This window comes from Thamnophis sirtalis, unplaced genomic scaffold, assembly GCF_051295495.1.
Source record: "Thamnophis sirtalis isolate CommonGarterSnake01/CBP01778 unplaced genomic scaffold, rThaSir2_p1.2 scaffold_7, whole genome shotgun sequence".
Lineage (NCBI taxonomy): Eukaryota > Metazoa > Chordata > Lepidosauria > Squamata > Natricidae > Thamnophis > Thamnophis sirtalis.
In genome coordinates, this window is record NW_028261387.1 from 83,695,120 (window position 1) to 83,721,678 (window position 26,559).

At 40.3% G+C, this 26,559-nt stretch overlaps 1 protein-coding gene across 3 annotated transcripts; it reads left to right on the forward strand.

Annotated features, from left to right (window-relative positions):
- The first annotated feature begins 1,117 nt into the window (after positions 1-1,117).
- Positions 1,118-26,559, forward strand: STX16 (syntaxin 16). 3 transcript variants are annotated; one of them, XM_087720507.1, is made up of 9 exons: positions 1,118-1,712; positions 6,327-6,338; positions 9,064-9,171; positions 17,513-17,653; positions 20,246-20,408; positions 20,502-20,593; positions 21,373-21,516; positions 23,344-23,424; positions 25,104-26,559. In XM_087720507.1, the coding sequence occupies exons 1-9, from the start codon at positions 1,578-1,580 to the stop codon at positions 25,206-25,208; spliced, it is 981 nt and encodes a 326-aa protein (XP_087576633.1). In that variant the 5' UTR covers positions 1,118-1,577; the 3' UTR covers positions 25,209-26,559. The 3 variants fall into 3 exon arrangements, with proteins under 3 accessions (XP_087576633.1, XP_087576634.1, XP_087576635.1); XM_087720508.1 differs by lacking the exon at positions 6,327-6,338 and having other exon boundaries at positions 1,119-1,712; XM_087720509.1 differs by lacking the exon at positions 6,327-6,338 and having other exon boundaries at positions 1,121-1,658.

A 26,559-nucleotide genomic window follows, 5' to 3' on the forward strand; every position in this document is an offset into this window, starting at 1 on the left:
AAAAGAACAAAACAAAAGTTGTAAGATCTTTCAACAGAAAAATCAGATGTGCAATTTTTGGGGGGGACATTTTTTGTGCTTGAGAAGAACATATACCATATTTTTGGAGTATAAGATGCACCAGATTTTGAAGAGGCAATTTAAAAAAAAAAGGTTTTGCAATCTGCAGACCTCCCAAAAACGGCCCATTTTTCAGCGTACCGGTTGCAACGTGAGCCGGAACGCACCACTGGTACATTCCACCCAGCAGCCGAATCCACACAACACACAAGCCCAGCTTTACAAACTGCAATTGCATACCTAAAGTGCTATGCCAAACAAATTATGGATTAAGACGGTGATCTGGCTCCTACAACATGCTAAGACTACGGCTGTATTCTCACAGTTAAATTACTCGGAATAGAGCTGGAAGGGACCTTGGGAGGTCTTCTAGTCCAACCCCCTGCTCAAGCAGGAGACCTTATGCAGTTTGAGACAAGTAGCTGCCCTGTCTCTTCTTAAAGGGCTCTTTCTTTCCTGCGATTTCTGTTAGGAGGATGGGCAGAATGCATGATTAATATTTACAGGGAGACGCGTCAATTAATTTCATAAATGGGGTACCTTATTTTTCAGGCCATTACTTTTAATCAGTGGTTACTTAGATTTAATTAGTTGCCTACGTAAATTAAAATCGATTCTACTTAGCCTAGTCTAGCGAGCTGCGTGAATTCAGCGAGGCTGGCAAAACAAGGAGTTCTGAACCGGTGGTTAATCTTAACTGAAATCTCCCCATCTCAACATTGCTGAGGTTGAGAAATACCCTCCTTACCACTTTCTTCTCCGCCTTTTAACTCCAGCTTCTTCAGGCCACGCACGCAAGAGCACCGAACCTTATCGCGTCGAACGGGAGCCAGCGATAGAGGGTCAGCCCCCAAAGCGCCGCGCCTCTTTGTCCCGCGGTTCCACCTTCTACCTTCTCCGGAACTTTTAGTTTCACGCCTCTTTCGGGGCCAGCCGGGGAAGGATTTGAGCGCCGGACTAGGCGGAAGTGAGCCGAGCCGGGCCGGGCCGTGATTGCAGTCAGGGTGGGCGGGCGGGCGAGCAAGGCTAGGGCGCACACCGGAGGAAGTCAGGGCTGGTTCCCTTCCGTGCCCTGCCAGCGGCGGGGAGGAGGAGGAGGAAGAAGAGCAGCCGCAGCGCCGCCCGCAGGAAACCTTGCAGGGCTCCCCTTGGAGGGGGGGCGGCGTTTGCTCGCAGGGAGACTAACACGGGGAGGCTCCCGGGGGCGTCTGGGTGGGTGGAGGGGCGCGCTTTCCCTTAGGAGGAGGCGCTTCCTTGGAAGGAGCTTCGGCCTCCGGGCAGGCAGGGACTGAAGAACCGCATGGGGAACCCTTGCAGGGAAAGCCCCCGCGGGAAGCCCTTTGCAGCGGCCGTTCCATCATACCGGGCGCCGTTTTAAGAACCGGGTCCCGCCGGGAAGCTGCCCTGGTGGTGGTGGGGGATCCCTTGGGGTTAAGCCTGAGCGGGGCTCCTGCAGGCTCTCAGCGGGGCAGGGAGGGGGGGGGGGTCCTAGAAGGACCTGTAGGAAACTTTCAGGCATGGCCACCCGGCGTTTAACAGACGCGTACTTGTTGTTGCGGAACAACGCCATCCAAAGCCGGCAGCTGCTGGCCGAGCAAGTGAGTAGTTACAGCTCCTCCAGTCCTCTGACTTCACGTAGCATGGCTGCTGCGGTGAGTCTCCCTTCATCCTACTGTATCCCACATGATACCGCTTGTTTGTGTGTGCCAACCCCCTTAAAAGATAGCCAGCATGTCTTTCTTTCTTTCTTTCTGGGTGTCTCCCTCTGCCCCCCCTCCTGAATCCACTCTGCTTTTCTCCCAATCTATGAGATCTGGTTGGCCTAACAGGTTTCTTTCAGATATATTTGCCCGCCTTTTTGCTAGGCAGCCCTTAGTACCCTGTTTCCCTGAAAATAAGACCTCCCCGAATAACAAGCCCAATCGGGCTTTTGAGCGCATGCGCTAAAATAAACCCTCCCCTGAAAATATAACACAGCAGCAGCCATGAGGTGACCACGCTCACCGCATCTCAAAAATAATAAGGCCTCCCCGAAAATAAGGCCAGGCGCTTAGTTCGGGGGGGGGGTGTCAAAAGAAAATAAGTGTCTTATTTTCGGGAAAACACGGTAGAATGGACTTACTATAAGCGCACCTGGTCAACTGTTGTGTGACACGGAATGCTGGATTTAGATGGGTCTGATCCAACAAATCTCTTATTTTCATAGTGCGGGCTACCAGTTTGGCTCAGTCTGATCAAAGGAGGTTGGACTGATTCATGGATGTTACTGGGATCAATGGCTGTGTTATGCCAGCATATTGAAGGCCGTCTACTGGGAGAACAGAGGGTGTCCTTAAGCAGAAGATTGCCCCCCCCCTCCCTGCCACCCTATCAGAAGACTGCTAAATTTACATGGGACGGGGAGCCAATCCAGCAGAACAGTAGTTCACTTTTTATGGTTTAATATTGTACTCTACGATTCCATAATAAAGCTAATGCTAGGCTTTTTTCTAAAGGTGAATCATTCTATACATTTGTTGTAAAAACATGCTCTGTATAGATGTAATCAGTTTTGGTTTTTAACCAGCTAAGGATAATAACAAAGGGACCAGAAATAGATGTCTTTATTGCTCGGGAATTAAATTCCACAATATTTAATTCATTTTGTTGTGTTGGGTGTTTTTTGCTTGTTGGTTTTTTGGATGAGGGGATATTTATTTCTTCTCCATTTTCTAATCAATAGTGCATGTATAATAATTATTTTATAATGCAAAATGATAGATCCTTATTCATCCCATCAACTGAAAGTGCTTGTGGTCAGATATTGATATAGCTTAGAAACTGTAAGAGTTGAAATAGACTTGCCTGGCTGATTGCTTTTTCTTATGATTTCCCAGTCAACCTGGCAAGGACATCTGATATCAATTTTTCTTTTCGCTTGAACAAACTCAGAAAAACTCAGGTTCCCCCCCCCCAAAAAAAAACCCAAAACAAGCATTTTATGCCATAACCTCAAAGCTGCACTAAAAAATAAAACTAGTGAATACTTGTCACTATGATTGGAAATATTTGGGAGGACCTACCTAGACTGTATTTTGTGATGGTTGAAATGCCTTTTATAATGATACAAGTAGACATAAAGGGGACGTTAAAATGAATGTAGCCCTGTACTTTCTCATGCCATTTTTAACCCATTGAGTGCCCTTGAAAAAGCCTCTTGGTGGTACAAAATGGCCTGTTTCAATATCAAAATAGAAAGTGTTGGAAATCAGGAGATTTCTTTTAAAGTTGGAATACCTTGTTATCAACCCCTAAGGTTGCTGGGCACAACTACGTAGAGTCCATAATGGGGAGTTTCAGAGTAGTATTAACACAATATATTTCGAATACCTTCCCAAAAGCTTTTATCTAGTATTAAACACAGAAAGTTGATGGTGCAAAGTTAGCAATAGTTCATATGGTTCTATTGTTATAGTGCTGATAGAACCACATTTTTCCTGAGAGTGGATGTAGGAAAGTAATTTATAGCAGAGGTACAGGCTACAGATTGTTATTACCTAAAATTACCTAATTTATCTTGATGTTTTTGAATTAGACTAAAAAGGGAGTCCTCAAATTCTTCAGTTCATTGACCCCTCCATGAAGTTTCAGATTTATTGACATTCCCCCCAAACATATTTGAAAATTTAATAAATACTATTTTAACCTTTACCTCTTTTTACCTTTACTATGAATAACATCAGCCCCCATCAGCTTTTGAGGTTGATATTGACCACTTTGGAAAACTCTAGAGGAATGTTTCTTCCTCATCCTTTATATACAACGGATCTGCTAATAGAAGCCGTAGCAGCTGAATACAAATGGTTCTCCATTTATGTCCCTAATGAAGCCCAGAATTTCCATCATAACTCACAACAGTCATAAGTTGAGGCACCCATGGCACCAAGCCTGAGTTTACAACTGCAATTTTAATAAAATAACCCACCATTTTCCTCCCCGGCAGTTAACTGGCAGGATATATATCAATTTTTCAATTGACTGTCTTTTAGCTGGCAGTATGAAAATCTGAGAGCTTTAAGTAGATCCATTATCCAGCCCTCCCTCCTTGGGTGGGTGGGAGGCTGATTCCTGCAGTGTGCAGTCAGAATAGTCGTTGCTATTTTGGTCTTGTAGTATTTCCAGAATTATTCCTCAAAGTGATAGAGTGGAAATGACTGAAAAGGCTGTACAAAAGTCACCATGGAGTTCTCAGCAGTTTTGAAATGCTAGAGAAGAGTATAATCAGTTAAAGAAGACTATAAAATAATAATCAGCTTAATGTGAAAGGCATGCCAGTCTGCCTTTTGAGGTGGACTGTGTTCTGTGGGTGTGATCAAAGGAGGCAGTTGAAGCCACCGAGTTGCTAGAAAAAATAGCTGAATAATCCTGATAGGTTACATTTATAGACCTTTGCAGCACTGAAACAAAAGGACTTTAAGCCAACAGGCATATTGGTGTTAAAGAAAGACAGACAGGTATCTCTGCAGAATAGAGCAGCATTCTTGGTAGCTGAAATTATTGGAAAGATCTAAACTCTTAATAGAAAGAAGGATGGACAACAATATAAACCAGGGCCCCCCAAACTTGGCAACTTTAAGACTTGTGGAGTTGAACTCTCAGAATTCTCCAGCCAGCTTAGCTGGCTGAAGAATTTTGGGAGTTCAGCTCCACAAGTTGCCAAGTTTGGACACCTCTAAAATAAACAGTTGTTCCAGCACTAATGAAGAGCAGATTAAGTCTACATAAGAAGTCCTTAGTATGACATCTATTTCCATCTGCATGAAGAAATCATATCTGTCATGTGCTTTCTTTTTACTTTTTAAACTGTCCTAGTTGCCCCCCTCCCCAGTTACATCACCTCTACATATTGTGCCTTATTTCTTTTTTTCCTCTTTTGACCTGCTAGAAAGGATAACTGGAGCTCCATTTGTTTAAAAGGCAAAAAAAATAAAGACTAAATTAGGGATGGAAGTTATGGCTAGACAGCAAGCGCCCTCAAGAATTCATCCAGTCCTGCTAATTGAGAAATCCATTGGTGCAATTCTCTGTGTAGTGACGCCGCCTTCTTAAAAACAGGAACAGTGTTGACTTGAGAATTCTTTTGGCTTCAACTTGGCCACACTTGATTCTGAAACTAATCCAATTTAGAGATTGGTTAATGAATGTTGCCCATACAGACTTTCTGTAATGAATGATCTGCATGTAATCTTTGACTTTTTTCCTGTTTTATTAAAATGTCATACGTACGTAAGCCAATTGATTCTTTTTAAATATTTTATGGTTATATAGTTTAAATCTTAAATTTAAGATCCCCTATTTATTGTTTTAATGTTTATGGTGCATTTTAATTGAATATTTGTAAGCCACCGTAAAGGGACTCAGTGGCTAAGACGCTGAGCCTGTTGATCAGAAAGGTTGCGGCGGTTCAAATCCCTAGCGCCGCATAAGAGTGAGCTCTTGTTACTTGTCCCAGCTTCTGCCAACCCAGCAGTTCGAAAGCATGTAAAATGCAAGTAGAAAAATAGGAACCACCTTTGGTGGGAAGGTAACAGTGTTCCGTGCCCTTTCAGTGTCTAGTCATACCGGCCACATAACCAAGGAGACATCTTTGGACAACGCTGGCTCTTTGGTTTTGAAACGGAGATTAGCACTGCCCCCTAGAGTTGGGAACGACTAGCACATATGTGCAAGGGGAACCTTTACATTTATCTTTAAGCCACCGTAGAATCGCTTTGACATGATGGGCAGCATATCAATTTGGTAAATATATAGTTGTATTATTTTCAGGTGTCGTGTAACTGAATTAAGTTGGAATCAGATCCTCTAAACTAGGATTTCTTTTAATGGCTAGGTTAAGTAGAAAGTTCTGGATCCACTATCATATTAAGCAATTTATACTGTTTGTGCCTTGGTTTTCTTTTTATTTCCTTAACGAACGTTTTAAAAAGTTTGTAATGTAAAGCTCCTAAAACGTGCATTTCTTTACAGATCAAGAACATGGTTAGAAATATATTGAAAGGAAAAATACAATATGCAGCAGGCCGAATGTGAAATCCACTTGAAAACTGATACTGCTTTAAAAGACTGTTTTGTTTTCTGTGATAATCTGCCAATGTTGATCAATAAAATACTTGCATTCCTTCAACTGACTGTACCCTGTGCTCTGTCCTGTTCTTTTTGTTTCCCTCTCTTAAAATTTTTTGCTGTCTCTATATGGATGGGCTGATGTGATCACCAAACCATCTCAGGAGCTGGATGAGGTATTGTGCTGTTTGTCTAATCTATAAAATATCATTCAAAGTTGCCTTGTTCTGGCAAGGCAACTATTGCATTTAACTTAGGGTTATTCCTCCTAGGGGTTTTCCAAAGAGAAACCAGAAGACTGACTTGCAAATAGTCATCTGGATTTTGTCTCTGGTTTACTTCATTCTCTCGCTTACTGTAATATGCATGGATATTGACCAGGATTTAAAATATTACTGTTTAAACCAGGTGTATCCAATCTATGGCCCACAGATCGCATGCAGCCCTGGCGGCTAGTAATGTGGGCCCCACAAAATTTCCCTTTTACATTTGCTTTTAAAGCTCTGGATGTATAGAAACACATTTTATTAGCTTTAGCTTCAGCATAATTGCCATCTCCTTTTTCTAGAAAGGACTAAAAACCTAAGAATACCAAAATGTCTTAACTGGCATGTTTACTTGGAAATGAAAGAAATGTAGAGTTTGATTGTGCAGGTAGGTTTTTAAGCTTAAATGTAGGAAGACACGAGGGCCAGTTTTAAAAACGGAGCTGGCACTGCAGATGAGCCACCCTGTCTAATATGGTGGGTTGCTTTAAGAATTCCTTTAAGTGTAACATTTTCTCAAACCAGGAGCTAACAAGATCTGAACAAAAGAGGTTGTAAACTATAAATAATTTTAATATATCAAGCCTAGCACTTCCTTTAATTATAAAGCCAACCGTAGATTTTTATATAGCTTCCTGAAGAAACAATACCCTTTCATGGGTCCTATTGTGAAAGACAGCCAGCAGCTACTTGCCTGGATGTTAAGTGGAAGAACAGTGCCAATGTAGACCGGGATCCAAGTTTAGCTAAATTCTCAGATCGATAGATTAATTTGGAATGGATCCCCCAAACCAACTCCCTCTGTCCTGTTTTTTTCCCACTGTGCTCTTTGGGTTTCGGTTTCATTCACTCTCTGTGACTTACTCTGCACATCCAACTAAGTTGTTATTTATTAAACCATGACTTGTTAAATAAATTATATTAGGATGGTTTTGCCCAACGTGCTGAAACATAACGGTTTGCTAATTATACTGGCTGGATTCTTTCAACATGCTTTGCCAAACCACAAATTTGGCTTAGTCCAATGCGTAAACCCAGTCTACTAGAAGTGCGCTTTTTAAAACCCCATCATTCCAAAGGCTAAGAATGTTATATCAAATATGGAGTTTGCTCCAAACTCAATCTTGGTTTAAACCAGGATGGAGGTGTTTATACCTACCTTCAAAGATCTTTTTGATGTGTTGAAAATGGATAGACAGCTTACCTGGGACATAAAATGTTCTTTGGTCTTTGAAAAGAAAATAGTAAAATAAAGTTGTTCTTTTAATAGTTACCAGCTTGGCCCAAAATCATTTATCATGCATTAATTTTACTTCAACTGCATAAAAAGCACATGTATATTTGGAAAGTAATATAGAAAATAACAAAAGCTGAAATAATTTCATACTACCTAATTTCTTTTCTTTATAACTTCTTGAAGGGGTCCAGAACTAAATTTTGCTTTATCAAATTGCAGTGAGAGCCTTCTTTCCATTTGACCTAAATTCTTCAAGCCCTTCTTTTTCATTGTGCATCTGCTTTTCTAGCCTAACTAGATTTACTTTTTTCAAACTTGGCTTCTGTTTTAAATAAAACACTGCATTTATATACAGTGTGTTTGAAATGAAGCTTGTCCTGGGAATTTGTTTGTCGAACGGTATGAATGAGTCATAAATTGAAATATTTTAGGTGTTATGTACAGAGCCACAGCCTTTGCCTTAAGCCAATGGCTTAAACCTGAGAGAACTTTGGACATCAGCTTGTATGTGATTTTCTGCCATAAAACCCCTGTATTTTGCAGAGTTCTGAAGAGATAACCCTAGATGTGTGTTTGTTTGCAAGCATGTTGGCCAAGTTTGTGGGTTCTTATAATGGTCTTACATGTTTATCTCAAGAAATACATTCAGCTCTCCTTTGCAAATTTAAATTAAAATGGAGTAATGTAACAATGGTCTCTCATTTGTCTCTCATTACAGTTACAGTGTCAGTTTGGTCTAGTGCAGTGCTGGCGAATCTATGGCACACGGGCAACAGGTGGCATACAGAGCCCTTTCTGTGAGCACGTGCATTGTTGCCCCAGCTCAGCTTCGCTGCGCATGTGTGCGCACCCCCCACCGGCCAGCTGGTCTTCGGGTCTCTCCCGCTCATGGACAGGAGGGATGGGGGCAGTATATGTGTGTTGCATTTTGGGTATGCACGTGCGCACATGCGCTTTGGGCACTCGGTGCCAAAAAGGTTCTCCATCACTGGTCTAGTGGTAAAAGCACCAGACTAGAAACTGGGAGGCTGTGAATTCTAGTCTTTCCTTAGCCCCCTAAGCCAGTTGGGTGACCTTGGGCCAGTCACTCTCTCTCTCTCAGCCACACCCACCACACGGAGTTGTTGGGGGAGAAAATAGGTGGAGGAAGCTGCATTGGATATGTTTGTTTGCCTTGAGTTATGTGTCAAAATAAAAAAGGTGGGATATAAATAAATAAATAACCAGCTGTCACACCAGAGAACCTTGTTTAGTGTCCAAGAAATCTCAAAGAGTTGCAAAGAATCAGAAGACCATGAGCTTTGAGTCCTAAATGTTCAAGTTATTTTCTTCTGAATCTGGAAGCTGTGTCATTTTGATTCACAACAGACAAAACACCTTTCTTCTATTTTTCTCCAGCTTGCAGATGATCGCATGGCACTGGTATCGGGTATCAGTTTAGATCCTGAAGCAGCAATCTGTGTATCTAAGAGGTTGTCTCCCAAGTGGATTGATGGTATAGAAGAAGTAAGTATATAAAGAATGTAACCACATATGCATAAATTCTGGGAAAGCAGTAGTAAAAACTGGCAATATTTTGTTTACTTAATTTTTAATCTTCCGATGTTCAGGGAAGAATGTAAAATTAAAAAGTGGTGTTTAGAGTTACAGGTCTAAAAACATTTAATAGGAATACCTACCTAACCAACTCCATGAAATAGACAAATGTAAATTTGCTTTTTGCAATTTGTACAATTCTTTACAATCTATTTCAATATTTTAAGTTTTAAGAGAGAGGGGGATGGGGGCCTAATATGGGAATATATGGTATTCTCCAATTTGTAAAGGAGGAGAGTTTTGACAGGGGAAACTATTTGATTTGCAAAGGTTCAAGTTACTAGCATTAGCTGGAAGGGGAAATTCATAAGGTTGAAGGAAATAAGATGCCTAAGGAAATAGCTGGATTATATCTTGTTGACGTTATATTCCCCCCCCCCCTTATATGACCTTTCTTGGTAGAGTTGTTAAGTGAATCCCTGCAGTTGTTAAGTTAGTAACATGGTTATTAAATGAATCTGGTTTGCTCATGGATTTTGCCTGTGTCAGATGGTCACAAAAGGTGATCAAATGCTCCTGGGACACTGCAGCCATCATAAATAAATGCCAGTTGCCAGGCGTCCGAATTTTGATCGTGTGACCGTGGGGATGCTGCAATGATAATTAAGTGTGCAAAATGGTGATAAGTAACTTTTTTTAGTGCCAATGTCAGGGTTCCAAGTAACATACCCATAGCAAACAAAATTCTGAGGCAGGCATGTTCCTCAAAGACTAGATTTATTGGATATGTCATATTGGCGCCAGCTGGTGAAAACCGATTCGGAATATATCCCGTGGTTTTCACCTGATTAAAAGTGAAAGTTTGTCACTTTCTCAAAACAATGAGTCACATGGTCCAATCAGGATGCTGTCCAGTTGCTAGGTGTCTCCAATTCCCTCCTTCCGAGCACCTGCAGGAATATCCTTGGTTCCCATGAGAAAGCATTTTGTTGGCTACAACACCCCAACTATCTCTATTTCCTCCTCCCCCTCCCTCTTCCCTGGTGTGACAGCTCTGAAGTCTCAAAATGGCCTTAGTCAGGCCAACTTCAGGGTTGACAACCATTGTAACTTCAAATAGTCACTAAATGAATAGATTCAGATTCAGAAGTTTATTTGTATGCCGCCCTTTTCCCTGGGGGGACTCAGGGCGGCTCACATCCGAAAGGGAAAAGGGGAAACAGACTTTTGCATAAACAACAACATATAATTAAAAGAAAACACAACATTCATACCATTCGGGAGGGTGCAATCTTAGCCCCAGGCCTGGCGGGATAGCCAGATTCTTTTTTTTTTTTTTTTTTTTATGTATATTTTATTATGTTTTCATTCTATACAATCACATATTCACTGTGCTTGATCAGGGCATATAACATTGAATAATAAACACGGCCCTCACTTATATAGAAAATGCCCTCTACAATACAAACCCAGTATACCACCTTGGCCTGCCATACACCCTCTTTCAACCCCCTCCAACTTTCATTCTTCCTTCTCACACACCCCTCTACGCCTACTTCCCCTCCCCTTCTTTCTAACCCTATCACTCCCTCTCCATTCCCTCCCTCCCTTCTCCTCCTCCTCTCTCTCACCCTCTCCACCCTCCTTCTTCTTTCACTCGACTCTTTCCTTCGGTATCTATTACCTTCCAGTATATTCGGTTTGTACTATTTTCGCACTAACATTGAAAAGCCACAGTATACAAATACAATCATGGAATTTAACACATATTGTATTTCCCCCCTCCCCCCTCCCCCTAAATCCCCACCTCCCTTCCCTCCCCCCGACTTCCCAAAGACCATACTTGGTATAATTTTTGAACAATCACAGTCTGAAATATCTCTACATTGAACTCAGCTTCTTACTGTTACCCAAATTTTAAACAATTTAAATTATTACTGATACTAAGCATAAGCTATCTGGAGTTTTTTAGTCCCATATTTACTTTTTATGTAATCAATCCACTTTTTCCAGTCTCTTTTGTATCTCTCGTTTGAATGTTCTTTGAGATATGCTGAGATTTTGGCCATTTCGGCTAAGTTCATAACTTTCAAAGTCCATTCTTGAATTGTGGGTAAATCTTTCTTCTTCCAATACTGCGCCACCAAGAGTCTTGCTGCCGTTATTAAATACAGGATCAAATTAGTCTCTGCTACTGTAAAATCAATGCATATACCCAGTAAAAACAGCTGGGGGGTAAATTTTATCCTTCTTTTAAAGATGTTTTGCAGGATCCACCATATTTTTATCCAAAATGCCTTAACATTACGACATGTCCACCATATATGAAAATATGTAGCATCACAAGAACCACATCTCCAACATTTAGGTTGAACATTTGGATACATAGAGGCAAGCTTTTTAGGATCTAGGTGCCATCTATAAAACATCTTATAAAAATTTTCTCTCAAGTTTTGTGCTTGTGTAAATTTCACATTTCTTACCCAGATTCTTTCCCATGTTTCAAGCATTATTGGTTCCTCGACATTCTGAGCCCATTTTATCATACAATCCTTAATCAGTTCCGTTTCAGAATCCATCTGTACTAATACATTATATATCCTCTTTATATGCATTGAGCTTTGATCTCTTATTTGTTTAAACAAATTATCCTCAACTTTTACAAAGCCAGTTTTTTGATCTGTTTTCCACCTAGCTTGTAGTTGACCATACTGAAACCACGTTTGAACTACCTTCTCTTCTTTAAGTACCTCTAAAGATTTTAGTTCCATCACCCCTCTTTCTGAGATAAGAAGTTGTCTATAGGTGGTTCTATCGTGTTTTTGTTCTACATTCATATTTTCAATTGCATGTCTAGGAATTGCCCACATGGGCACTTTATCATTTAGTTTATGTTGATATTTCTTCCAAACCCGCAATAAAGCATTTCTTAAGATGTGATTTTTAAATTTCTTATCCGTTTTTTTGTTAAATAACAGGTAAGCATGCCAACCATATAACAAATCATATCCCTCGATATTCAAAATTCTGTCATTAGTTAGATGAATCCAATCACTAATTGCAGATAATGCCACTGCGTCATAGTATAATTTTAAGTTAGGTAATTTCAATCCTCCTCTTTCACGTGCATCTTGCATTATTTTCATCTTTACCCTCGGCTTCTTTCCTGCCCACACAAATTTGTTGATACCCTTCTGCCATTCTAAAAGATTCGCATCTCTTTTAAGTATTGGTAACATTTGAAAAAGAAATAAAATTTTTGGTAAAATGTTCATTTTTACTGCCGCTATTCTACCCAGCAAGGACAAATGCAGTTTTTCCCACCTTTTCAACTCCAACTGTGTACTATGCCAAAGTGATTCATAATTATACTTGTATAATTTCCCATTTGAGATTGAGATATTAACTCCAAGATATTTAACTTTTTTAACTACCTCACATCTTAGCGTCGCCCCCAGTTCTTCCTTCTGTTTGATAGTCATATTTATAGCTATTATTTTGGTTTTTCCTAGATTTATTTTAAATCCCGAGACTTGACCATATTGATTGATCGTATTCAATAATACCCTACTAGATTCCTGCGGTTGTTCCAATATTATAACCAGATCATCCGCAAATGCACGAACTTTATATTCTTGCTGTCTAATTTTGATCCCTTTTAGACCGCCCAGGCCCCGTATCTTATTCAACAGTATTTCCAAAGTTATAATAAACAATAATGGGGACAGAGGACAGCCCTGTCTTGTACCTTTTTCAATTTGAAAGGAGTCTGTCAGACTTCCATTGACAATGATCTGGGCTGTTTGCTGCTGATATATTGCACCAATTGACCGTAAAAAGCCATCTCCTATCTGCATTTTTTGCAATGTCTTCAGCAGGAATTGCCAATTAACTCGATCAAAGGCTTTCTCCGCATCCAAAAATATGAATGCGGCCGGGATTTGATTGTTCTTTCCCAGGTATTCTAAAGCATTGATAATTAATCTAACGTTATCCTTCATCTGTCTGCCCTGTATAAAACCAGTTTGATCGGTATGTATCAGTTGCTGAGTTACCCCCATTAGCCTATTTGCTAATATTTTAGTAAAAATTTTATAATCTACATTAAGTAATGAAATAGGTCTGTAATTTTTTGGTTGGGTAAGGTCTTGATCTTCTTTGGGTATCAACGATATGAACGCAGTCTTCCACGAGGGAGGCACTTTCCCTCCCGATTGAATTTTATTGAATAGTTCTCTGAGGGGTTCTACCATTTCTAACTGTAGATATTTATAATAAACAGCTGTTAAACCATCTGTGCCTGGTGCTTTCCCTAACTTTAATTGTTTAATTGCCTGCAAAATTTCCCCAGAGGTTATAGGTTGGTTCAGCTTATGCCTATGTTCTTCTCTGACTAGGGGGATTTTCTCTTTATCTAGGTATTTGTCTATATCTCCGTCCTTAATTTTATCCCCTTTATACAACTCTGTAAAAAATTCCCGAAATACCTTTTGAATCTCTTCCTGTTGAAACACTTCCTTCCCTCTGTGACACAATTTGGATACATTTCGAGCTTTCCTTTTTTTTCTAATCTGATAAGCCAACCACCTACCGGGTTTATTTGCATTGCAGAAAGTATTATGTTTAGCATATAATAAACTAGTAGCTACCTGGTCAGAGATCAGCATATCAAACTGAGATTTTAATATAGCAATTGTTTCCCTAATCTTTGTATCTCCTGGATTCAATGTTAATTCTGACTCTTTCCCTTTAATTTCCTCTTCCAATTCTTTTCGTTTTTGCCCTTGTTTGTATCTATGTATTTTATTTATATTCATTAATAGTCCTCTCATATACGCTTTGCTTGCATCCCATACATATTCCAAAGATGTACCCTTGTTCATATTGAAGACAAAATATTCCGATAGCAATTTTTTACAATCATTAACATACTTTTCATATCTAAATAGGTTTTCATTCAACCTCCAGGACCTTCTTGCCTGGGCTACCCTTCCCAATTCCATCCAGACTGGATTATGGTCTGAAAGAACTCTCGCCATAATCTTTGTCTTCTTCACCCTACAAAGTAAATCATTTGTAATTAGTATAAAATCAATCCTTGAAAGAGATTGGTGTCTATTGGAAAAAAAGGTAAAGTCATATTCTTCTGCATGCCTCTCACGCCAAGCGTCTCGCAATTCAAAGTCGTCCAGCATGTCAAAAAAGGGTTTGGGTAACTTAGCTCGAAATTTGGTGTTCGGGCGAGCTGTCTTCTTATCTCTTTTGGTGTCGATCATGCCATTCCAGTCACCCATTAATATACAAGACTCAAAATCCCACTGTACTAATTTAGCATGGAGATTTCTATAAAATCCATCTTGTTGTTGATTAGGAGCATAAATTCCCAAAAGTAACGTCTTTTTCCCTTCTAAGATTAAATCTAATGCAATATATCTTCCAAAGGGATCTGCTTCAATTAGCTCAGCTTTAATGTCTTTTCTTAAATATATTACTATGCCATTTTTCTTTTCCATGGCTGAGGTCGCAAAATGTTGGCCCAGTTTGGGGTTAAACAAATATTTTTGATCGGTTGATTTGATATGAGTTTCTTGCAAGCAAATTATGTCATTCTTAAACTGTTTAAGATAATGAAATATTTTCTTTCTTTTCTGTGGAGAGTTCAATCCGTTAACATTCCATGTCAAAATCTTAGTTGTCATTTTTGGTTGCCTGAAGCTTTTTTAGAGCCCTCCCGCAAGGCCTGTCTCACCTTTGGTTTGGCTCCTCCCACAGCTTCTGAGCTTGTTGCAGTAGCTCCTTGGTCAGTGGCCAATGATTGTTGAGATTGTTGCATAGTAGCTTGTTTATCCGTTTGTCTGGTGGTCTTGCGGTTGGATCTTTTTTCCTTGACTCCTTGCCCTTCCGGAAGAGGGAGATGATACATTTTATCTGATGGTTGTGTGGTTTGCTGTTTATCTTGTTCGTCTCGTGGTTTTTCACCATATCCCGAAGGTTCAGGGTATCCCATCTTCAGGATCTTATGATAGAAATCGCGAGCTTTCCATACAGAGCTGAGACGATATCTTTGTTTGTCCATTGTAACTATAATACCGAATGGGGCATCCCATCTGTACTGTATCTGGCGCCTTCTGAGCTCTTCCACCAGAAAAGCATAATCTCTTCTGGCTCTTAGCATCTGAGGCGGTATTTCTTTCAGAACAATCAGGTCCTGTCCACCAATTTGAAGCTTAGTATTATAGGACTCTTGTAGTATCATATTTCTAGATTCTCTTGTAACAAAGTATATTACCACGTCTCGGGGAAGTTGCCTTTGTTTTGCCGCCCATGAGTTAACACGAAAAATCCTGTCAATCTGCCAATCAAAATTGGATCCCGGTTTTCCCACCAGACGGTCAAAAGCTTCAGAAAACATTTGCTTTAAGTTCTCCTGCTTTTCTTCACGCAGCCCCCTCACTCTTAATGCAAGCTCCATCTGCTTATACTGTATCATAATAATTTGTTTTTCAGCATTATCAATTTTTTGTTCCACCACTTCAGTTTTGGATATCAGGTTAGTTTTAGCTTCATTGAGAGTTTCTAAATTATCTTCCATTCCAGAAATATATTCTGTTATCACATTTACAATTCCCATCATATTATCATTCATTTTAGTGACCCTGGTATCAAATTTGTCATATAGAACTTCCATCTCATTCCTTATTTCATCTTTGAAATCTTTAATCATTTCTAGATTCTGTTCTCTGAATTCTTTAAACATTTCTAAGTTCTGTTCTCTGGATTCTTTGAACATTTCCAGAAAAAATTCTTTTGTTAGTACATCTCCACTAGGGGGCATAGATGGTGGGGGCTGCAACTTTGTGCCAGGTATGGGAGACGTTTTCGGAGGTAATTTAACAGAGGTTGATTTGGATGCCATTATATTTTGGTTTTAATTATTTATTCTAAATTACTAATCCACTGTGCTATGTGGAGAAAAAGAAATTCCTCCCCCCCCCTTTTTTCCCTTCTTTTTTTTTTCTTTTTTTTTTTTCCAAGGGGTTTTACGGAGGATTTCAAAAGAGAAAGTCCGTTTAGAATGTTTGGAATGTGTCTGAATCAACAAAGAGTCTTGAAAGCTTTAAGGGAGTAGCTCTAATTAAATTATAAGAGATTATTTCTTTACTTCTGTAGCAGGAAGCCGGAGATAACAGATGCAGAAGCTGTAAACGCCATTTTGAAGACAATTAAGCAAAAGAGGTTTTTATAACATTGAAGCTGGTATTTCAGATAGGGAGAGGTTTAAAAGTTCACAAGTTGGTCTTTGCTCGTATTGATTTTTAATAGTCTCTTTTCTAAAGATTGTCCTGAGGGGGAGGGGATCCTGTCTCGTGCTGTGAATAACAGCTGCGAAGTTCAGGTCGGAGTTGAATGACTCAGCTTTGGGTTGACCCTCCCCCTCCGTCCACAGCTCACAAAGAAACAAACTGTGAACTTCAAAGAAGATTCTTACCAGCTGAGATTCCTCACTGCTTTTTTCTTGTCTGAAAAAAGAGTTATCTTCTTGATATTGAGTAGATAACGATCCTGAATTCTGGGGGCAGCTCTGTTAAGCTGCCGACCGGCGACAGGCCACTCCCCGGAAGTCGGGATAGCCAGATTCTAATGGCTGTGCGGAAGGTCTGGAGAGTGGTGAGGGTGCGAATCTCCATGGGGAGATCGTTCCATAGGGTCGGAGCTGCCACCGAGAAGGCCCTCCTCCGCATGGTCGCCAGTCGGCATTGACCCGCAGATGGAACCCGGAGGAGGCCCAATCGGTGAGATCTAATGGGTCGTGTGGAGGTAATTGGCAGTAGGCGGTCTCTCAAGTACCCAGATCCACTACCATGGAGGGCTTTATGAGTGACAAGTAGCAACTTGAAGCGTATCCGGAGATCGACAGGTAGCCAGTGCAGCTCACGGAGGATAGGTGTTATGTGGGTGAAGCGAGGTGCACCCACAATCGCTCGCGTGGCTGAATAGTTGTAAGTTGAGAACAATCTGTATTTCATCAGTCTAGTTTTGACGGAATTCAGTTTCTTGGTCAAGACGGTGAAAGACCAACCGTTTCGGAAGTGATCTGAACTCAAAATATGCTGGCTTCCCCCCCCCCCCCACACACACACACTTGTGTGTATATGGCTGAAATTGAATAGCATTTTTCTATAAAAAGCCAATATGTATTTTTAAAAATATAACCAAGTGGGTTTTTTTAAAAAAAATTACTATTGTCTGGAATGCTTTCTTCACTTAAGTTTCTAATGTTGCCCTTCTTTTTTTCAAATTTTGTTTTAAGATTCAATATGAAATATCCAGAATAAAACAGAAGATGAAAGAACTTGCCAGTCTGCATGACAAGCATTTAAACAGACCAACTTTGGATGATAGCAGCGAGGAAGAGCATGCAATAGAAATAACCACTCAAGAAATCACACAGGTGCCACCGCGCTTCTCTTTTCAAAATAGAATTGGGTTTTACCAAGTGCAGATATGTGAGTAAGTTGCCCGAATGTCCCTTTGGATAAAGGGAAAAATCCAGCCGTCAGAAGTCAATTGATTTCTTAAACAAACAAAAAATTAAAAATGGCAATATTATACTGATATATGAATACTTAAAATAATTTTAAGAAGAAAAATGCAAAGATGTTAAACATCTGCAGTTAAGAATTCCAACCAAAACGCATTTGTGTAGATTGATGGTAATAGAAAAAAAAATATTGTTACCATTTTAAACAATGGACACCTGATTTTAATAAAACAGTACTTAAGATTTTATAGTATAGATTTCATTGTTCAGCTGTTGCAACTGCACATATGGGTAAGTTAAATACCCTGTTTCCCTGAAAATAAGATCTTCCTAGAAAAAATTCAAATGCTCTCTGCCAGCAAAGATAATAGAATTTGGTTAGAAACCCTCTAACACTAAATCTACCTGATTTCTTGGACTCTTTTGTTTGGGCTGGTGTTGGAGATCCCTGGGTCACTTGTCCTTAAGGATTTCAGTTTCCCACCATGTGACAAGGAGTCTGGGATTTCTCAAGCCACGAAGTTCGTCACTCCAAAGCAACCCTGGACTAATTCCAGGCCATTGACAGCCCAGCACAAATTGGAGGGTTGCACATTTACACCTGCATTTTTTTACTTGGGGCAAATGTGGCATGATCTGATTTTAGAGGATATAAGGGGTGGGATTCAGCCAGTTCGCCCCAGTTCAGGTGAACCAGATGCTAATTTGCATCTGTTGCAAGGACCAGCTGGCCCTGCCCATCCCAGGAGTCTCCACACGGCTCATTCATCATGCCAGGTAAGTGTAGGGCCTACGTGGAGGCTCTGGGAGGGCAAAAAACAGGCCTACCGGAAGTTTCCGGAGGTCACGACCCCGATGGCCACACCCACCCAGCAATCGAGCAGACAATCAGTTGCTAAAACTTTTCAATCCCACTCCTGATTACCATCCATCCAGTTGCCCTGATCAAATCACTTTCTTGTTGCTTTTTTGGCTTGCTGGTGTGATTCCCCCACTGATTCAAGATGGCTCATGTTCTACTGGGGGGGTGGGGGTGGGGGATAAGACCTAACAACTTCTATTGAACCCTTATGAAGATTAGTTTTGCTACAGTATCTTCCTGGCAGATAAAGTCCCTCAGATCTCCTCCCAGTTGAAATCCAGTGGGCAGGTCCTTTCAATATAACTGAAGTGGAGTCTTGCAGAGTTATCTGGGGCAAGATTGAGACTGTGGCACAGGAGGAAATGGACAGAATTCTTCAGCTACCTGTTTGCTAGATACAGATCCCTCCTGATTGGTCAGATCTTCCTGGGATTTGATCTTTAACTTTGAAGTTGTTTCCCGGGTTTTGAAAGAGGTATTGGTATACCAGCTCTTCAAGAGACCATTGGTGGACTCAGTGATTCTGGACAATTGTCATCCACTCTCCATTCTTCCCTTTGAGGACAAGATTGTTGAATGGAATCTGCTTCCTGCACTATTTTGAAACTTTCAAAAGAGCCTGACTAACTGTACGTAGGCTCCTTATTATACCTCAGTCTGGATTTCGTTTTTGGTTTCTTTTTTCATAAAGGTCAACAGCTCCTTTTGCTCTTTATCGAGGAAATAAATATTACCAGTAGCTTCAGTTACTGCGATAAGCTATATGTATATTCTCAACTCTGAGATACATATATTCTCCCCTTCTGTTGGCTACAGTTATTCTCCGCACAGTGTAAATCGCCAGAAACTCAGTACAAGAAATTACTGTGAGATTCAATTCAATAAGCTTTTAAGACATAGTTGAATGTAGCTACAGCTCTAGAGGATAGCTTTACTTCAGTTTAAATAAAGAGTTTCTTAGGCATTTGTTGTTGTGGTCCACCAGGGGCCAGCAGAGCTGGCAGTAGATTCGGACAGTGAGGAGGTTGGGGAGGAACATGGGCCAGTCCTGGAGTCTGGGGAAGGCTCTGATGAAGGCTCTGTGTCAGAGGCAGAGAGGGGGCCAGAGCTGTATGCCAATTATCAGCTGCCTTAAGAATCATACATCAGTGAGGCAGACGAACAGGTGGAGCCTGTTCCCCTTGTGCACATGCACAGAGTTGCCAGACGAAGGGAGCAGCTAAAGAACAGGGGTCGACTTGGGAGTAAGGCCACAGGTGGATGATGAATGGCCCTTCCCAGAGGAAATAAAAGAGGAGCGAAAGGGGAGTGGAGTTTGCAGGAGACAATTAGTTCGCTTAATTGGTTTGTGACTCTCTGAGACTCCTTGCCAGGTTTTGCAGATATCGACCTGGCATTTCTCCAAGCCAGATAAGGTCTGTGACTGTAAATCCTCCCTTGAAAGAGTTTGCTGGATGTGAATGAACAGAATTCACAGTAAATTAATAAAAGGGTTTTTTTGTCGGGACAAGGAGTTTGCTTCATGGTCTTGGGAAGCCTCGGTCAGAACAGTTGTTAACTGAACCAGGAATGCTTGCTCCTGTTTCTCTATAAAAATGATTTTGTCTTCTCTCTCTCTCTGTCTCTCTCTCTTCCCCCAGCTATTTCACAGGTGTCACAGAGCAGTCCAGGGTTTGCACAGCAAGTCGCGAAGCTGTACGGGCCAAGAATGCCGGCTTCTGAAGAACGTTGTGTGTTCCTTAGCTCAGTCTCTGCAGGACCTCTCCACAAGCTTTAGACACGGGCAGTCTGACTATCTCAAACGTAAGCCATGGACCATTTGCGACCTTTTAGAACAGGGCACCTTCCCACTGTGGCTGAGAATTCTTAGTGACAATAATCTTCTTGTTCTTGTAGGCATGAAAAATCGAGAAGAAAGATCCAAACATTTCTTTGACACCTCGGTCTCTCTCATGGATGATGGGGAGGATATGACACTGTACGACAGGGTAGGTACCACATTGTCAACTGGATTATTTTTATGTAAAAAATACAAAGCGTCTGGTGTTCATTTGCCTGCTATGAAGAACTTGAAAGTAATGATTGCATGCATCGATTAAAGTTGAGCGAGTCTCTTTTGTATTAAGATGCAAATTTCTCAAAAGAGACAAACTTTTGAAAACTACATGCTATTTGCTGGCATGCCAAAGTACTGCCACACCCACCCACCCCCTTTCTCTCTCTCTCTCTCTCTCGCTCTCGCTCTCTCTCCCTCCCTCCCTCCCTCCCTCCCTCCCTCCCTCTCTCTCTCTCTCTCTCTCTCATTTCCTTTCTGATATTTTTTTTCTCTCTTTCTGATTGCCCAGCAGCCTGCAAGGGAAATGATAAATCTCTCTTGCAGGAGGACTTTAGAATTAAGCTGAGAGTCCCATATTATCCTCTGGCTTAAGGCTGACTACCTGCTGATAAAAAAATTGGTCTCTAGGATATCTGCTAGTTGCTAGGAAAAATTGGGTTACTGCTGGATTTTGTAGATGCTTGGTTATAAACTGATTCATTGAAACTCTCAAAGGGGGCAGCTGGGCTCAGAGTTATGCCACAATTATTGTGCTTATCTTTTTAAAAGAGAACTTTTAAGAGAGAGATTAAAGAGACTGCAGAGGGGGAAAATACAGGAGGATATTATAGTTGAATGGGAAGCTGTTTGGTATGAAAACCTTTTGGGGTTTTTTAATGCATTTTGAATGGTACAATATTTAGTCTGACATTTTTGTTTTCTTTTTGTAAGGGTTTTACAGATGACCAGTTAGTATTAGTGGAACAAAACACTACGTTGGTGGAAGAGCGGGAACGAGAAATTCGACAAATTATACAGTCCATTACTGATCTTAATGAAATTTTCAGGGATTTAGGAGCAATGATAGTTGAACAGGTAAGTGGTTCTTTGGTATCAATGCTATTAGCATCTTATAAGATCTTGATTTAGAACATGATATGTCTTCCTGGAGTTCACCTGAAGAAAAGCGGGATGTAAACATAATTTAAAAAAACAGGTGGATCGGACCTAATCATTTTGAAGTAGCATCATTGGAAAAAAACAGTCTATTAGAGCTAATCATTTTACTTTGGCTTACCAATTGAGGGTGATTCTAAAACAGCTCTAACCTAATTAAAATTAATCATTTTACTTTATATTTCTGTTTGCTTGATTAGGAATGATTCAAACAGGATTGTCAGAAATCCTGCGTTTTGCAAAGTATCTTTTATTTATTTATTTAGTAAATTTATAGGCCGCCCAATCCCAGAGGACTCTTGTCTGTACCTTTGTACCAACTCTGTGAATACACTTGCAAAGCATACTGATGGAAGCCCTATGCATTTAGAGGCTATAGCAAGCACAGAGTGCAGCAGGGTGGACAGTTTTTGGGGCCCCAAGAATGGCCCATGTAACACCATTGTTCCATGAGCTGCACTGGCTGCTGGTTTGCTTCCAGGTGCAGTTCCAGGTGTTGCTAATCACCTTGAATGTCCTTCATGACGTGGATCCAGGCTACTTGCAGGACCACTTCATCCCACTTTGATTGCCAGCCGAAGAGGCATCCTGCAGGCCCCTTTGCCCAGGTACTCTGGCTGATGGGGGTCCCGGAGAAAAGCCTTCTCTGCCATTGCACCTGGCCCCTGGAACATCTTGCCACTTGGACTGAGGTCGGCTCTAACTCTCCTGACCTTCAGCAAGACCTTAAAAGATCTGACTTTGCCAGGTGGCTTAGGGTTCCCATAGGGGGAGTTTCACACTGGCAGACTAATAGCAGATCCCAACTCCCACCACCCACCCTGCTGGTCCTATTCCCTCTCTCCCCATCTTTTGGTTAGGGTTAAGTATTTATCTTTTTATATTATTTGGGTTTTGTACAATTTTATCTTTTTAAATATTGACAACTGCCCAGAGTTGCCTTGTGATAAGATGGGTGACCAATAAATTAGATAGATAGATAGATAGATAGATAGATAGATAGATAGATAGATAGATAGATGATAGATAGATAGATAGATAGATAGATAGATAGATGATAGATAGATAGATAGATAGATAGATAGATAGATAGATAGATAGATGATTGATAGATAGATAGATAGATAGATACATGATATAGATAGATAGATAGATAGATAGATAGATAGATAGATAGATAGATAGATAGATAGATAGATAGATAGATAGATGATAGACAGACAGACAGACAGACAGACATATAGATCCTAGATGGGAGGGAGTTATTTGGATCATCAGAAAGGTTGTGACATAGAACAAAAAATACTTAACAACTATCTCACTTAGCAACAGAAATTTTGGGCATAATTGTGTTTGTTAGTCATATTGTATGTGTACATACCAGAAGAAAGATATCTACCTTTGATTCCTCAATCTGTTTCTATACTGAAATATAGAATATTAAAATATTTCTATATAGGAGAGAGTGTGTGTGTAAATATACATGCACAGACACACACACATTGTTAGAGGTGAAGAGGAAGGGTTCACCAAATATTCCACTTATTTTTATACATGTTTGACTTTCATATGCTGGTTTACCATCATATGCTGGTTTTCCAGCATTAGCCAACCAATTTATATTAATAGAAAACATCCTATAATTTGAGCCTATCTTAATATGTATTGCATTTCCATCAATCAACCTTCATTTTGATCACAGACCAGCACTGCAGCCTACAGAACTGATGCATATTTTTTCTCCAGGGTACCGTACTGGATAGGATTGACTACAATGTTGAACAATCATGCATAAAAACAGATGAAGGATTGAAACAACTACATAAAGTAAGCAGAGAATGTTTTTTTGAGGTCTTATTCTGAATGCCACTATTTCATACTGTTGAGGAGCTTGTTAGTACAATTCCAGACATATGAGACATAACATTTTCTCTTTCCATACCTATTGTTTTAGAACAATAGAAGTTCTATTTTTGGAACTTAAAAGTTCTAAAAGTTTTAGAAGTTAAAAGGACACTGATGGCAGCTAACTAAAATTAAGGAAATTAGACAAATGGCTCCTATCCTAGATATCTTAATATCTAGCATTTAATGATTGTATGGGAATGTGATTACGCTTTCCTGATTATTCCTCTGTGCAGTTCTCCCACAAAATTCTTTGCAGTTGGCACATGGGTAATCTACCCATTTCTTTTTATCCACAGAACCGTAAAATAGTCTTAGGTGTAAAGGTTGAGTTCACCTTTGAGTTGAGTTCTATGAGTATTAAGATAATTCCTTCTCTTATTTGTGAGGTATAAAACAGTTATTAAGACTTACGCCACGTGTACTTTATGCCAGAAAGGGAAACATCACTGATGTATTTAGAATCTGCTCTGTACCAAACTTCCTATGACAGTTTACCTAATGGAAAATAAACGAAAATGATAATCTAGTGTCCACAAAACAAAATCCAGAAAACAACAAGAAGAACAAAAGAGGAAATGTTCAGAAAACGACGGGAAACATTAGAAATAAACTCAAACTGCTTCTGTCCTTACTCCTTGGGATATAAGAGGAGTGAAGAGAAAATGCTAGCAGGCTTTTTTAAAAAGACTTTCAGGCAGGCCATACCAGAAAACCTGACTTCACCAGTTTGATTAGATAGAATATTTACTGATAGAAACTATAGTAACATAACCTCAAAAGCCTAAAGCAGTGATGGCGAACCTTTTAGACACCGAGTGCCCAAACTGAAAGGTGCACATGTGCAGGGATACGCGTGACCCGACAAATGCGCGAACGTCAAAAGCGCGCCGACAAAACCGCGGGGCTAAAACCGCGATGTCAAAAGCGCACCGACAACAGCGCACCGACAAAAGCGCGCCGACAGAAGCGCGATTTAAGGTAAGGTTTAGGGTTAGGGTTACAGCGCGCTGTTGTCGGCGCGCTGTTGTCGGCGCGCTTCAGCGCTCATTCGTCGGCACGGTTTTGTCACCGCGGTTTAGTCAGGCGCGCTTTTGTCGTTCGCGCATTTGTGGTGGAACCGCGGATGCGCAGCAGAGACCCAAAGACCAGCTGTCTGGTGGGAGGCAGGGCATCCCAACCCTGGCAGCATGGCAAGAGGTAAGATCTTTTTCTTTCGTGAGCGTCTGTTTCGTCGTTTGCAGGGAAACAGCAGCTCACGAAAGAAACACCACGGAGATCTGACCTGGGTCAACAGCATGCATGCCAGCAGAGAAAGCTCTGCATGCCACCTCTGGCACCCCTGCCACAGGTTCGCCATCACGGGACTTTTTTCGCTTCTCTCCCTCTTATATAGGAAATGAAGGCAATTCTTTATTTTTTTCTGTCTTTTCCAAGTTAAAAGCACATTTTTGTGCATATTGTAGTCATCATCTCTGCTTAGTTTCTCCCAGGTCATTACTGTGGCTCTCTGCTCATTATTATTCCTTATTTAGAGTAATTTATTTTCTGCTATCTCCGGTGAAGAATCTGTGTTAAAGTCCTCTTTTCTGTATCTGCAGGCCGAGCATTATCAAAAGAAGAATCGGAAGATGCTCATCATTTTAATTTTGTTTGTCATAGTTATTATCCTTATCATTGTCCTTATTGCTGTGAAATTTCGCTAGGCGATGTGCTGGTGATGCTTTCCTTTCTCTCTGTGTTTGTCTGAGAGGTAGCGACAAATTTTTGTGTGTTGTGTTTCTCCCGTTTTTGTTCCTGGCAGGAATGGTTGAGCCTCTGCTCTTGAAAGCTATCTGTTGGATGAATGTATGGGATCTAATGGTGCAAAGTCTGTGCAATGTTCATACAGAAAACTCCTGTTTTACATATTCAGTGAATATGGAAGGCAGTGATTTGTAAAAAATCAGAAATGTGCAGAAATGCCAGAATTTCTGAGAAAAGCTACCAAATCAGGCATTTTGTTTATCCAGGCTATTGGAATGCTAGAAACATTTTTAAAAATGATTTAAACATTTCGGAAAGTGCTTTTACTAAACAGGAATAATAATGTGCTTTCTAACATGACTTAACCTATGGTTAATTTTAGGGTAAACTGTCCAAAGTATGATGTGGACATCATTCCCAAAACTATGAAGTTGGAGATTTTTTTTAAAAAAAATGCCTTAAAGATACAATATTTGCTCTTTACCATCTTCCCCTCCAGAGTTAATATTAGTATGGGTTCACAGAAATAAAAAAAAAGATTTCTATTTCATTCTATTATTCCAAAAGTGGTGGCTGGCGTTATCAATAGTACTCGAACCACAGAGAGTATTACTGTTTTAAGATTATTTTTTAAAAGTTTTAAATAATCAAGAATGTGCTTTGATTATTTCCACCTCTTCCCACTATTGAACTGAAGGAGGGTTTCTCTGATCCCTCTTTCTGAATCTTCCTTCCCAAACTGAATCTGTTAATAATATACAGCAGCAGTTACATATTTCATCTTATTTTTCAGAGCGCGAATGGAAAAGGGCAATGGTACATTCACACACAGTTTAATTTGAACTAATGGCAGCATGAGGAACTTACCTTTAAATAAAATCATATTTGTTCTCAGCTGTGAGATCTCAGGAGAATTTGGAATCCTGTTCAGAGCAAATGTTGCTCTGCGTCTATATTTCTTGTTTCTTTTAACATTGTAGGTGGTTCTGCTGGAAAAGATAATTTTCCTGATTTTAAAAAATCTTATCTTTTAACTGTAACTTAAAATTGCTGAGCTGTTTGGGGCCCTTGGTGTTCGATCCTTTTTTTATTTTTAAGCATTCTGTACTGAAGAATTTAAAAGTTGTACTTTGCATCTCGTTTTGCTGTGATTTAGCAACACCAGTTGCCAACTTTTTTTTTTTAAACTGCCTTGGATTCTTATCCATTTGATCATGGAATAATTGCAATGCTGCCTGTGTAGTTGTTACACCTTGTTTTCTTCCTTTCATCCAGCTCTTTGCATCATTCAGATTTCTTGTATCTGATGAC

What these genes read in the sequence shown, in the direction of transcription:
- STX16 (XM_087720507.1), top strand. Translation starts at nt 1,578, where the DNA reads ATGGCCACCCGGCGTTTAACAGACGCGTACTTGTTGTTGCGGAACAAC. An exon ending in CCACTCAAGAAATCACACAG is followed by an intron (nt 17,654 to 20,245) that starts GTGCCACCGCGC and finishes CTCTTCCCCCAG; the next exon opens with CTATTTCACAGGTGTCACAG. An exon ending in ATATGACACTGTACGACAGG is followed by an intron (nt 20,594 to 21,372) that starts GTAGGTACCACA and finishes TCTTTTTGTAAG; the next exon opens with GGTTTTACAGATGACCAGTT.